The sequence below is a fragment of the Acipenser ruthenus genome, chromosome 2, assembly GCF_902713425.1.
Source record: "Acipenser ruthenus chromosome 2, fAciRut3.2 maternal haplotype, whole genome shotgun sequence".
Taxonomy (NCBI): Eukaryota; Metazoa; Chordata; class Actinopteri; order Acipenseriformes; family Acipenseridae; genus Acipenser; species Acipenser ruthenus.
In genome coordinates, this window is record NC_081190.1 from 86,058,708 (window position 1) to 86,072,984 (window position 14,277).

Consider the following 14,277-nt stretch of genomic DNA (forward strand, 5'->3'; position numbering starts at 1 on the left):
ATGCTCCTTTGGTATGCTAGCATTGGTACTGGATCATTTTTATTTTCTGTAATAATGCAATGTTTCTGTAAAATACAGGCAACTGGTGCAAAACGCTGTAAATGACTTTCCATACTTTACAACCTCATATTTAGCAGTCTAGACCGGTAATCTAGTGAATGTAATTTTATTTGTTGTTACTTACACCACAGAAAATGGATACCGTTTCATTTTACACCAGGAAGACAGCAACTGGAAGTTACAGATATTTTTGAATACAAGCATAATATGCAATACATAAATGAAAAACAGGTAGTGTTTTTAACTTCAGAAAAGCTACAATGACCTACATAGGGATACAATAACAAAATGTACAGTGATGAAGCATATGTATAATGAGTAAATACACTCAGAAGGGTTAATGTTAGGATACTTAATAAAATAGTTAATAATCATCCATTATTCTCATTTCCAACCATGCTAGAGCACAAGAAATAAATGCCTCTTTGCATGCATAACAGTTGATATACTTCTAATGCTTTTCTTTCCTCTATTAGATTTTTTTTATTTTTCCCCAGTTATTTACTTTGGTATTACTCTGAACAATATTGCACTGGCTTAGCTAAATAATCAATATCGCTTTAGCTAGGTTGTCCAACATGATCAACCAAACTGAAAAGGCAATATGTATTAACCTGGAGTTTTCTTTCGTGTTCATAATATAGTATTTAAAAGGAACCCTTTACATCCTCTGTATTTGCATGAAGTTTAATTTTATATCTCCATCTATTTATCGCCTTGCAAATCTTTAACAAACTCATTGTATCAGGGGGGAAGGAATTACTCGTGCACATCTCCAAGTGTTGATGATTTTTTGAAACACGCCAAATATACATAGGTGCAGATACAGGAATAAAAAATTAAGATCATATCACAGGATAATAAACAGATTTCACAACATAGAATTCCATTAGATGTGAATTATAAAATGAATTCCCAAATCTACTTTTAGACAATAATATACTTGATATTACTTTGGGTAGGTGTTTTTGCTTTGTATATTAAGGCAACTTTTAATGAATCAACTTCTGAGGACATTCTATTGTTTGAATGATATACTGCACATAAGCTTCTGCGATTAATTTTGGCAAAACATTTTTAATTCTAGCATTACAGACTGTGTCTTTATAATGTGCCTCACTCATTCTAGCATTCCCTCATGTCTTGTCCCTCATTCAAGCTCTCTTGGAAGAATGAGTTGGCAACCAGTGTCTTTAACAGTGAATAAAAAGCTGAAAAAACATGAATGTCAATAAAAGGGAAAACATATTTGTAGTACAAAGCATGTTCTAAATACAAATACAGCGTAGCAATATTTAATCTTTAACTTTGAAAGTTACTGCAATAAAACAATACTGTTGTAATGTAATTTGCTGAAGGAACCATTGGTTTATAAAAAACAAACATGCTGATTGTCAAAGGCACAAAAATAATTCTATTTAATATCACACTACCGGTGCTATATATCCATTTACAATGGTCATGCGATACAAAACCAAAACATTACAAGGGGAATAGAAATACAAAAACAAAATTCTTTGGGCCTCATTCTCAACACACAAAAGGAGAAAAACCACTTTCCTCTATCCATAGAAAAAGAGAATGTTTTTGTACATCGGTGTAAAAAAAAAAAAAAAAAAAAAAAGATGTTTTCTATACATTAATTTATTTTTTTTTTCATATTTAGGAGGTGGTTTAAAATACTTGTTCTGATGAATATACACCTCTACTGAGGTAGTGTTTTTCAAATCTGGGTTTAGTTACAAAGCAGATGAACGTTAGTAACTACCTCTGAAAGTTTCACAGAAGTGCTTGGCACATTACTTAAACAGAAGAAAAATAATGAATATGTATTAAGAGTTTACACACACTGCAATGTTTGCTTTAGAAAATTCAAAATATACATTTTCTTTCAATGAATTGTAAATCAAATAGCTGCATTTAATTCTCTTTTGGCCAAAAAACAGGCTATGTGTGAAAAGAAATTGGTTCCCTGTAGAATTGATCTGGCCACGGTATTTAAACAGGTAATGACTTATTTAATAAACCAATTGAAATATTGAACATAGTACTGTTCATAGTTTAGAACTACTTAACCATAAAAAGATCCCATAGCCCTCTCTTTTTTTTTACAATTTCATCAGTGAAATTATACATTTACAGTTGCTATTGACCAGTCATAATAAACATACATACATACAGAGGTTTACCATTTGAGGTAACCAGCAAGCATAATCTGTGAAAAACTAAACAGAAAAATTAAGTTTAAAAAACGCATCTTTTTTTCCTTGATTACACTGCATAGACAATGTGTTGTGTGAATCTGAGTGCTCCCTAAAGGACCAACCAATTAAAACGTACTGTACTGCATATTTTACGAAAAAAAAAGATGAAATGTTTTTAAAGAACTGAACATTGTCTAGAAATTTTTTTTTTATAATATAGAAAATTAAATTGGTTTTTGTATGACTGGTTTTGAAATCGAACAAAAATCTGTTCAGTGAAATGGTCATTTGCAAGACTAACCAAGATACTGAATGTGTTTTCTTTAGTTGCAAAACATCCAGTAGCAACTGAAACTGCACTGAACTGCTAAAGTAAGCAACTTCCAAAAGATCATTACAAGACTGAAATACAGGCGTCTTGGACTTGATAATTCTACAAATAAGCATTATTTAATAAAAAAAAAAAGAAAATAAATCATAAGCAATAGTTCCTGGAAAAAAAGCAACAGCAACACCACCACCATTCTGAGTTTGAGATATTTGTGTATGTCCCTCAGACCACAGGTTTGCCTAATGGTCCTCTTCCTCTGCTGCGGTCTCAAGATAATAGACATTTACCAAGTGGCGATTAAGATGTCTCCTATATTCACCTTCCACAGTGAACATACGATCACAGAAAATGCAAACATAACTCTCCTGTGCTTGTCTGGTCTCCTCTGGGTTTGCTTTTGCCACCGTACCGGTCACGTCTGAAGCCGAGGCCACTCCTGAGTTTAACCCAGAGTCATCACTCCCTTCAGAAACACTGTCACTGATCTCGCTCCCATCATGGCTGTGAATGCCTTCGTCCTCCTCCACGTCCATGGTTTCAACTGGGGTTTTATCAGTTACAGAAGGAAGCTCCAGAGCAACTTTGGGGATCTCTAAAGGATCAGCAGTTTCTGAATCACTTTCTATGGCCACCCCGTTTGGCTCAACAGCTATCTCTTTGTGGGACTCATCTTGCTTAGGACTGCACTGGCTCTCAACAGCTTCCATTGGTTCATGTGTTTCATTCTCTGACTCTTCTGCCGTCTTGGCTTCTTCACACCGATGGTCCTCGGCAGGTTCTATAATATTTTTATGTTCGCTGGTATTTTCGATTACTTTGTATTCGTGAACTTCATTCAATTCCACATCCAGCACGCTCGTTTCTCCTTCAGAAGTCTTGTCATCTTCACGGATGATCGGCAGCTTAGTTTCGGCAATCAACTGGTTTTGAACTTGTGTAAGATCATGAGAATCATCAGCCATACGTTCATTTGTTTCAGCCTTTTCAATTGTTTTTCTTTCAGATGAATTCCTCCCCGTCAACTGCATCTTGATATTTGTATTCCTCTTCTTTAATTTAACACTGGATGGGCAAGATGGTCTCTTGCTTAGTTTGTTTTCTGGAGGTTTTCTTTTACTAGATGATTTTTGTTCAGAAATACGCTTCTTTAACTTTTCACGGTTGACCTTCCGATCACTTCTTTTCTGGGGGTTGATGTCTTTAAAAGTGACTTTCCTTTTCTTTCTTTCTGCTATGGAGGATGTACATTTAGCACCCTCTTTCATTTTAGCAGAATTCATTCCATCTGCCTTTCTTTTTCCAGTTTTGGTCTTTTCAAATTTCTCTGCCATCTTTCTAGATTTGCATGGCAGTTGCTCAGATTTCTCTACCACCTTTTCAGATTTCCTTGCCAGCCTTTTAGATTTCTCTGCAATTTTTTCAGATTTCTCCACCAGCTTTTCTGATTTCCTTGCCAGCCTTTTAGATGTCTCTGCAATTTTTTCTGATTTCACTGGCTTTTCAGATTTGACAGCAATCTTTTCAGATTTGCCTGCTGGCTTATCAGATTTTGCTGCCATTTTTTCAGATTTGATCGCCACCACCTCAGATTTCCCTGCCAGCTTTTCAGATCTGACCACCAGCTTTTCAGATTTCTCTGCTTTCTTCTCCGATGTATTTTGCCCTTTGTTGCTTGCTTTACGGTTTTCCTTACTTAACTTACGACTTCGGGTAGTGATCTGATTCATGGTACTGGAACTGGCTGTATTCTCTCTTTGGACCTCGTCCTTTTTCACTTCTTTTTCTGTTTCCATACTCATGTGTGTTTCCTGATCTCCCTTAGAATTTGCTTGCCAATCTTTGGCCTCTTCAAGGTCTCCTCCAAATAAATTCTCTGCTTCAGCCTTTTTGGTCCGCAGTCTCACCTTTGACACATCCATCGTAATATCATTGCAGCCGTGGTGCCTTGACTTGATGTGATACTGCAGATTACACTTCTTCGAAGCTGCGTAGTCACAGACTGGGCAAAGGAACTGTCGTGGATTAACATGGAGCTCCACGTGTTTTTTGTAGTTGCTGCGATCTGCTGTTTTGTAGTCACAGTGTGGACAAGTTAATGGTTTGGGTCCATTGTGAACTTGCCTGGCATGCCTGGTGACTTCATGCTGGTTTGAGGCCACATAACTACACTGATCACATTTGAATGGTTTTTCACCTGTTTAAAAAAAAAAAAAAAAAAAAGATATATATGTAAATAAAATGGTTTTACAATTCAAAATGAACTATTTAAACTTACAATGTTTTCATAATACTTTAATCTTAATTCACCTTTTACAGCACAAACACAAATTTGTAATTAAGAGGAAATACCTTGTCAATGATTTAAAACAAGAAATTACTTCAAAGCTATCAATTAGTTATTTTAGAATAATCACTTTCATACAGTATTTGGCAGAAGGTTTACTGGTAAACAGAAAGGTATCAGACACCAAGTATAAAAATACATACCAACAATTGCCAGCTTACAGTTTTAATAAGTGAATGGAATCCATAATCAACTGGTCCACTGAATGCATTGAATGCGACAGAAAAATGCAAATTAACATAGTGATGAACAGAAGCCATGCACACAAATTCCATTATAAATTTTATTGTATAAAAGTCCATAATAAGAATATACCAGTATCATTTATTCTACAAGATGGACAAATGATGGTACAAGATACTGCAACTCTTATTTAATAACATTGCTTTTCATTCAATGTTACTGTATTCCATTGCTCAGGCATTTCATCACACTTATTATGAAGACACTTAAACCACACACTATTGTTAAGTTTGTTGCCAAGACAGAAAATAGTGCAGTTGTGAATAAAGTTTGTATATGATTCACGCTTTATTCTTGGAATATATATTTATATATATATTTATATAAACATTTTTAGAATGTTTAAATGCTATGCAGTGTCAGTGTTTAAACCATATCTACATACACGCACTCTCTTTATATTACATTCTGATGTATACTGACAGCCTTGGTTAGTATTTTCTAAGCAAAGAAACCCTAAATAAGCAAATAACGTTTTAACATCGCAAAGACTTAACTACAAAGTTAAAAATTAAATAAAAAACCACATACTCAAAGTATAGATTTAAATGTTTATATATTTAAATGTACTCTTCAATCAAACAATGGTTTTAATTAAAGTTGTCAGAGGAAATAGAACTTTATACATATTCAACACATTTTTGGATAGTACAATGTTTTCAGAATAGTTTGTTTCTTAAATGACCGTTTAACAAAAAAAAACAAAAAACATACCTATTCCGTGTTTTTTTTTTTTTTTTTGGAGGAGTAACAAATTATACGGTTGTTTTAAAAAAAAAAGTTTTAAATAAAAGCTCTTCAGTAACGTCACCTACTGTACAGCGCTAATGCAAGAATGGCTACAGGAAAGCGAAAGCGAGTTGTGCTTACAATTGAAAAAAAAGTCTGAAATACTTTCACCGGGGACATTTATAGCCATGTTATTTTCTATTGATGCTTGTTATACGGTAGCACTGATATAGCTAAAAAGGAGCTATCCACTTATGAGACGATTGGGGAATGGGGTCCACGAGTCTGTGGCAAATCATAACTTTATAAATCATAACTTTCTCCCTTTGAAAGTTTTGTATGAACTGCTGCATTCACGATTCACACACACTGTCCTCATAGGGGATAAGGTGATCACGTCCTGTTCGGCCCACTCTGTAGCAAACATTGTTATGGATGTTTGCTTTTTACTGCCATCAGTAGCTCCATCCACAGTAATTTTCATTGAACTTGTGTTTTTGTGGTACAGCAATTTTGTCTGGCATAATGATTTACAGACCACGGTTCTCTCATCCGATTCCTCATAATACTTCTAAAACATGGTTTTGCCTCGTTTGTTTGTTTAGCAATGGCATTTAATTAAAAAAAATATAACAAACGTCAGAAAAACCACTTGTCATTAAATCTCTTACCACATGGATATAATGTTATGTCTGTGATCCATATTGCATCACTTTGTGTTCTATGTTCCCACGGATGTTTGAATGTTAATTAAAATGATCATTAACAGCAGTGAGATTTAATTATTATCACTCGCATGTGATTTCTGTTGTATGGTACAAGGCAATAAAAAGGCATACACAGTTTAACAAGCCTCATGCCCAGCTATGATTTTTAACAGGTTCATGCGATGTTGTGTACAGCACACTCACATATTTCAAACTTTGCATATGATTTATATCAAATTAGCTTTATACTGAGCTTGTTTGTATTATTTTTTGTGCAAACTCCATAGCCGAACATGTAGGTCCTATTTAAGAAAAATAAAACTGTGCTCAGTTCTTCTCAGTGCTGTAAGAGAGCGAGCTGGAAACATTCGCTCTGCTCTAGCTACTACCCTCCCCCTCTCCCCCGCTCCATATGCAATTGGCTCGCTCTGCTCACACTCTCTGTCCCCAGCACAGGGCCGTATTAACCAATATGCCAATAACACCAAACACCATAATACGCATAGGGCCCCCAAAATATAAGAAAGTTTACAAATGAGAGGAGGTCATTCGGCCCATCTTGGATCTTAGCCAAAAGGCCGAGAAGCGATGGTGACTTGGCCCTTGCCCGGGGCCCCCCAGCCCGGCCGGCACATTTTAAATAAATAAATATGGGTTTACCGTAGGGCCCCCACGTCCTTTAATCCGGCCCTGGTGAAATTATATTAAAACACAGTGCTTCAAAACGGCACACATGTAAGAAAGGAAGATTTGTAGATATTCAACAATAAATTTGAGCAAAATTGTATTTTTTTTTTTTTTTGCATGCCCCTAAATTTTTCATTGTGCGCCAAAATTTAACTTAGGTGCACAAGTGCCTAAAAAAAACTTAGCGTAGAGCCCTGCCTACACCAGGTTTCAAGATTGATGCTGATAAGTTTCTGTTTTATAACTATCTATGCTTAATATTAAAAATGCTTTGATTGCGCGTTTGTTAAGTTGTTGTTGTGGTTTTGTTTTATTATTACTGTCTTACGTATTGGACACTATTACATTAAATCCTGCTAATAATTGTTGGTCATAGATTACTGGTGGATCACGGAGCCCATTGAGATCCATCAAAATGGATCGCAGTGTTTGGTGTATTGGCCACCACTGGTCTAGCATATTATTATATGTTTAAATACTTGTATAGAGTTTATATATTTAAATGTTTAAAATCCCCATCCCTAGTATTTATTGCAGCCAACACACAAGTAGACTAATTACGAAAAACACAACAGTAATTCTGAAATACATGAATAATATGAAAAAGGTTTTAATACAAATGTTTAGTCAATTTGACAAATTAACACACACAAAAAGACAGAAAATATTTGATTTATCGCTCACAGCTATGGAGTCACTGTGGAATAAGCATGAAAATCATCCAGTTTCAATACTGATTGCAAGCATATAAAACTTCAGTTCAATGGACATTTCTCAAAAATTCAAACATGTTTTTGGGACCATAAACCAATTATTATCACTAAGCACATCTGCTTTACTTTAAAGCACATTTGAAGACATAAATAGGACACTGTACATGTTCTTAATACTAACCTGAATGTGTTCGCATGTGTCTGGTCAGGTGAGTTTTCTGGGAGCTTGAATATGGGCAGTGTATGCACTGATAGGGACGTTCACCTAAAAATGTAATAAAAATAAATACCATTGTTAATTTATTTAAACCAGGTTTTACAATAATAATAATAATAATAATAATAATAATAATAATAAAAAAACAAAAAAATTGTCAGAGTGGCACTTTTTTTTTTTTTTTTTTTTACATAAAGGCCATAAAAAGTACATTACATTTCCCCAAACAAAACCAAACAAAAAATGAATACTGAAAAAAAAAATTAAATTGAGCAATACCCTGGCAATATTTGACATTGTGTGATGGAGAATATTCGACTCCTGAATACTTCCTGCTATTACACCAGACACTCTGTCTCTCTACTTTACACATCTTAAATGACAAATAAAAACTGTATTTAGATTTTGTCCCACACATGTATCTTCTAGTCAGGTCTTGCTATTACCATTATCTTGTGGTGAACATTTTCACACACTGTACTGGTGCTGTTCAAGAGCAGTCTGGTTCACGCTGTGCCAGCCCTGCTGTCTTTGTTGTTTTGAGTGCATTCTGGCTATCACAGCATTTACATTCTAGTGGGAGAAAGGATGGCTGAACTTTGTGCAGAGACGCATTTAGCCAATCAAGAAACAAAGCATAAATAACAAGTGGCTAAATAAACAGTGGGAATGAAATGAAGCTGTTTTGGGCAGGCTTTCTGTTGTCTCAGCAGACAACTGACCTTCACTTCAGATGATTCGTTTTTCAATAGGTGTTTAAGTGGAGTAGGAACAATTTACTTCACAGATTCACAAAAGCACTGGAACGCACTGTCTGGCGGTGGGTTCTGCAGGGAAAAGCGTTGGTGAATTCTCCAGAGGATTCAAAGGAAGTTGAGGAAGTCAGAAAAGAGCTTTCCACCCTTTGGTCTGATCACACAACTAAAACTATTCCAGACACACGCAGCTTTCACTTCTTCAGTCTTGTCTCAAACTCAACAACAGATCTTCAAGTCAAAGCAATAAGCACATTCATTCTTGAACGCGCTGTAGAGTCCAAGACAGTTTCTATGTTCAAGCCAAATCCCAGTACCACCAATAGGGAAAACAGCCAGGATGAAACTCAGGACTACAAGAAAAGAGCCTCCGCTGAAGAGCAGCAACAAAGTGATGCTGATCCACAGCCTCAAAATGTGTATCAGGCCAACAGAAGTGCTGTAAGAGTTCACAGAGAGGAGGTTGCAGAAAACATGAGTCGTTACACTTTACTTCTTTCCTCAAAAACTTACAAACTCTATGGAATCACACCCAGTGATGAAAACGGTTTCTTTTGGGCTATGAGCAGCCAGCTTGAGAGAAATGGACAGTTTTCTCTGTTGCCGAGCGAACTTCGCAATATGATTTTCAATTACCTGTCAGATCTGTCCAAAGAAGAAATAGATGCCCTACAGCATTACATGCCCGATAAATCCTTTCACGTCTGTCTTGCTGATCTACGCAAAGATGGTACATATGCAGACCACATTACTGTGGAATATATCAGTAGAATGCTCAAGATGCCAATTACTGTTGTGAGGGATCCTGTTGACAACATTATTGGAGACCATGAATCCAACACATCAATGCTGTACATTAGATACATTCCAGGCATCAGTCACTATGTGTCCATTGAGCCGGTGCAAGAGTCAAATCCCTTGTTGCAAGAAATACAGCCTGAACTCGACTATACAGTTGACTACATTGATCGCTTTTACATTGGAAGAGTGCTCGGGCAAGGAAAGAAACCAGGTATCTTTTCAATGAAGTTTCTACAAACTTCCCATGGTGGACAACTTCACTTCTCCTGGCCTAAAACTGATGACATTGATGAAGTACATCAAATAAACATTTTCTCTGGGCCAGTCACACAGGAAGGGTGTGAGGATTTCAAAGTTCCAGAACTCAAGGCGATACAGCAGCAGTTTGAATCACTATAAAAGATGTCAGCATGCATTATGACTTTGAAGTGCCACGTCAGTTACGTGACCTTGCAATGTCTACCTTGGAAACAAGTTGAATTTTTTTTTTTTTTTTTCTACCATCTTAAATTTGAAAGTGTTCTTACTCTTACGGAAAAACGTTGTTGGTAAAATGTGTCAAATGTTATGAGCAGTTTGCATTAATAAAAACTGTTAAAAGGATAATTGTGTCCTCGTTTGTAAAGTTTTCTCTAAATGCCACGTCAGTTACGCTGGAATTACCCTTTACAGATTAGTGGGGATCAATTTAAATTTATATGACAGCACGTTTTCCTGACTTGATTACAAACTGCTAACCAGTTCATTCTTTGTAATTTATTTTTTCAGGAGCTGTGATTACAATGCGAGACTAAAGGATTATCATTGTGAGATTGTGAATATAACTGAAGAACATTGGTAACACATTCACGTTTACCTAATCTGGATAAGCCACTGTAACATAGGCAAAGCAATAACCTCAATACAAGGAACCCAGTAACCACAAATTGGGATTGGTAACCAGCCCACTGCGAGAGTTGCCATCTTGCATATTACACAACAATTACATTTCTTACATCCTCCCAGAAATCTGATTGGACATTAGTTAAAGGAGTCTGTAAACATGATTCTCAAATTAAAATCTATCAGTAATCATACCTGTGTGAGTCCGTATGTGCTGAATGTAGTTGTTCTTTCTGTCTGAGAAGTAGGAACACTGGCAGCAGGTATACACCTTCTTTGGGAAATGGTTCCTCAGGTGCTTCTTCCAATGGTACTCACTGACTGTGGTGTAGGAGCAGATGGTACACCTGAATACTCGATCATCACCGGTTTTGTTGTGATGCCTCAGATGAGCCAAGTAGTGGTCGTACCTATTGGTATTGTACCCACATCTATCACAGCGAATTGGGCCTTTGCAGTTTTCTCCATCTTCAGAATTCTCTTCTGGATCTTTGGAATGTGCTGGCTTCCCAGCATTCTCTTTTACAATTAAGTTTTTGGCACTATGGACTGTGATGTGATGAACAAACTCCTCTTCGCTGTCCGCTTCAAACTGGCAAGGCTTGCAGCGGAAAGGCTTGGATCTTTTGCTTTTGTCATCAAAGCACCCAAAGATTTCTTTACCTCGCAAGTCTATCATTGAATAACAAGATTTGGGAGATGTGGTAAGACTGTCCTTGTCTGATCCTGCTGTTTTCTGAATTTCTGCAGGCATTTCTGGTTCACTTTCATCTTCAGGCATTCCTTCATAATTATCATCATCATCATCATCTTCTTCCTCATCCACCTCGCTGTCAGACAAGCTATTGCCCACAGTTTTCAGCTCTGCCATCTGCTTATCCTCATTCTGATATTCACTGCCACCAACTTCAGCAGTGAGAGCAACATTTGCTAGCATAACCAGCTGAGGCGCTGGAAGGTCAGTCTTGGGGAGGTCGTTCAAGCCATATAGGTCTTCACTTAATGGCATTCCAATTGTTGAGGAAAACATGCTGGCCCCAATGGAATGTCCAATATGAGCAGCCATGCCAATGTCCTGAAAATACAATAAAAAAAACAAAATAAAAAAAACAAAGAACACTTACATATACAACACTTTTTAGAGGATGCACATAGCTGACAATTGTGATGCAACACCAACTAATACTAAAATGTGAATCTTTAAGTAACAAACGAATTGCTTATGTGGTTTAAGTCTTACTAAACATAATTTGGCATACTGCTTTTTTTTTCTCGGGGAAGAGAAGAGAATCTTTACTACACACTGCAGCACTTTAACATTGTGGGTTTTTATCTAGTTTTAACCACCGACATTGTTTTGTTATGTATTTGTATTTTCTTAGAACTGCATTCGTTAACTTCAAACGTGTATTAAATCCCCCTTGTGCTAAACTGCAAACACCAGAGTTAGTTTGTGCTCACATAAGTGAAACACAGCACAAATAAAAACTTTCGGACTATCAGGAATTAGGCCTTTGCGTTTGCATGTCAGAAATGTGCTTTCGGCCATTTTATACAGCATTCCAAACGGCACGAACACGACCGTACAGACACTGCACATGAAACACTTAGAACAAGCAGGCAAAACATTGCGTTAAGGTATTAAAATAATAAATTCAAATTAGTAATAACTGTTTATTAAGATCATATATTTTGGTCGCTTTCTATTTTACGTTAAAAAATAAGTACTTTATTACAATTTTTGCGTGGTATGTTGAGACAAAAATACAACTCGGTTTCTAAGTTAACCACGCCGGATCACATAAGTTCCTATATAAACTACGGCTTTATTCCTTTCGTTTGAAAACCTTTTTCGTTTGGAGGCATTCATTCCTCCAACCACAACACAAGGTCAATTATGTAGATGTAAATTTAGCAAGACTCACTCCCCTCCAGAAACACACCAGAGATAGTTATTCAATCGAAAAAATACATTCTCGAGTTCAGAAAAAAATCGCTGTCCAACTTCATTCCAGCCAGGGCCCTTTCCTTGACTGCTCCAAACTCGTCAAAGTAAACATCCCCTTTCCGGAAACTGGACAGACACTAACAAATTAAATTCAGTAACAGCTCAGGCAAAATGTGTTTAAATCAAGTTTTATAAAGTTAAGTTCTAGTTTAAAACGTATTTTTTACATTTGTACCTCGGCTTTTTGTGTTAGCTGTGGTCCTGATCTGAGAAACCCGATCTCGTGTGCTTAAAATTAAATCAGCCCTGGACAGCGCCTCTCCCTTTTCCACAAACAACCCCTCCATTTTTAAACACTTTTTAGAAGTTTTCTCTTGGAAATCGTCGGACTGTTCCAGCCCCCCTTCGTCGTTTACGGTAAGTTTGGTACTTACCGTTGGCCTAGGTTCTCTTTTCTGAGACTTTTAACCTAGATTTATTTTACTTTTTCAAAGCAAGTTAGTTCCATTAGCTGCAAGTCCCCACATTCCAACACATAAGGCTCTTCATAGGGATCGCTGACGTCAGTGCGTGCTCGCCTCCTACTCAATTGACACGCCACACAGTTGGGTTTAGTAAGCATGGTTGGTCATTGATTAAGCCAAAGTTATGTATGTTGAAAATATGATCAAGTAGCAAAACTTCAACCACCGCTTATTTCAAAATAAAATTGAGAATGAGTGCGATTTAAGAGAATGCTTGCGGTTCTATGTTGTCATTAACATTTACATATATTTTGTGTTAAATAACTATATAACAAACACTTTAAACTTTTATTTTTATTTATTTACATCTGACACTATATTAGGGTCTGCAATTTAAAGCACGTCTTGATAAATAATGTTGCTTCCGGGGATTTGAGTGTATTTTTGTGTTTCAAAAAGCTATGCAACCTTACTGAACGTTCTCGGATGACCTCTAAACAGTTACAGTTTTGTTAGTAATGTTTTTAAAAAACAAGGAACTGTTTTAATTACATTTGACCATTAATCTCAGAAAAAACTGTAAATGATAAAAGGAAATAGTACAGTCTGGGACAACCACAGAACTTACATTTTAAAGTTTAAACGATGTTTGATGATATATAGATAATAGTTCGAAGTTGGTGTGCCGTTTTCTCACAAGGTTAAAAAGTTATTTTGCTGTGAATATTTTTCATTACATGCCATCTGTACTCTTGTTACTAAGTGAGGTCTGAACCCTGTAGCACTTTTAATGATCTGTAACAAGTTCCCCCTCCCCCTCCCAGCCTCCAACAACTATTAATCAAGTTGCAATTAGGGCCCAACCAAGTGTAGGCTTATGAATGTGCAGGGGTGGCAGGGGTGGAAAGTGTTTATTGGTGGGGAGGGGGAGTTTTAGCCAAAACAGTGTCTTGTCAAAATTGACTCTTTTATTATACACACAGTTGCCACAGGGATCAAATACTGCAACTTTATTTCCCAGTTTTTTGTCCATAGTATCGGTGCTGAGCAGTTAAAAATGGACTTAGGGAAAAGCAACAAGATGCACAGACTTAGACTTATGTGAACCCAGCATCTACAGTGCTTCCCAAACCATCACCAAACCACTGCAACAGGCTGTATTCTCGCAGGGTATTTGTGTCTGTGTGCATTT

At 36.5% G+C, this 14,277-nt stretch overlaps 1 protein-coding gene across 3 annotated transcripts; it reads right to left on the reverse strand.

Moving 5' to 3' along the window:
- Positions 1–1,665: 1,665 nt before the first annotated feature.
- On the reverse strand, positions 1,666–13,899 carry LOC117408641 (RE1-silencing transcription factor B-like). Of its 3 annotated transcripts, none has more exons than XM_059003102.1 (4): positions 13,714–13,899; positions 10,869–11,748; positions 8,200–8,283; positions 1,666–4,789 (listed from the first exon to the last, which is right to left on the reverse strand). In XM_059003102.1, exons 2-4 carry the CDS (start codon positions 11,737–11,739, stop codon positions 2,835–2,837), a joined length of 2,910 nt encoding a protein of 969 aa, XP_058859085.1. In that variant the 5' UTR covers positions 11,740–11,748; positions 13,714–13,899; the 3' UTR covers positions 1,666–2,834. The 3 variants fall into 3 exon arrangements, with proteins under 3 accessions (XP_058859085.1, XP_033869713.1, XP_058859088.1); XM_034013822.3 differs by lacking the exon at positions 13,714–13,899 and adding an exon at positions 13,056–13,225; XM_059003105.1 differs by lacking the exon at positions 13,714–13,899 and adding an exon at positions 12,857–12,971.
- Positions 13,900–14,277: the final 378 nt, after the last annotated feature.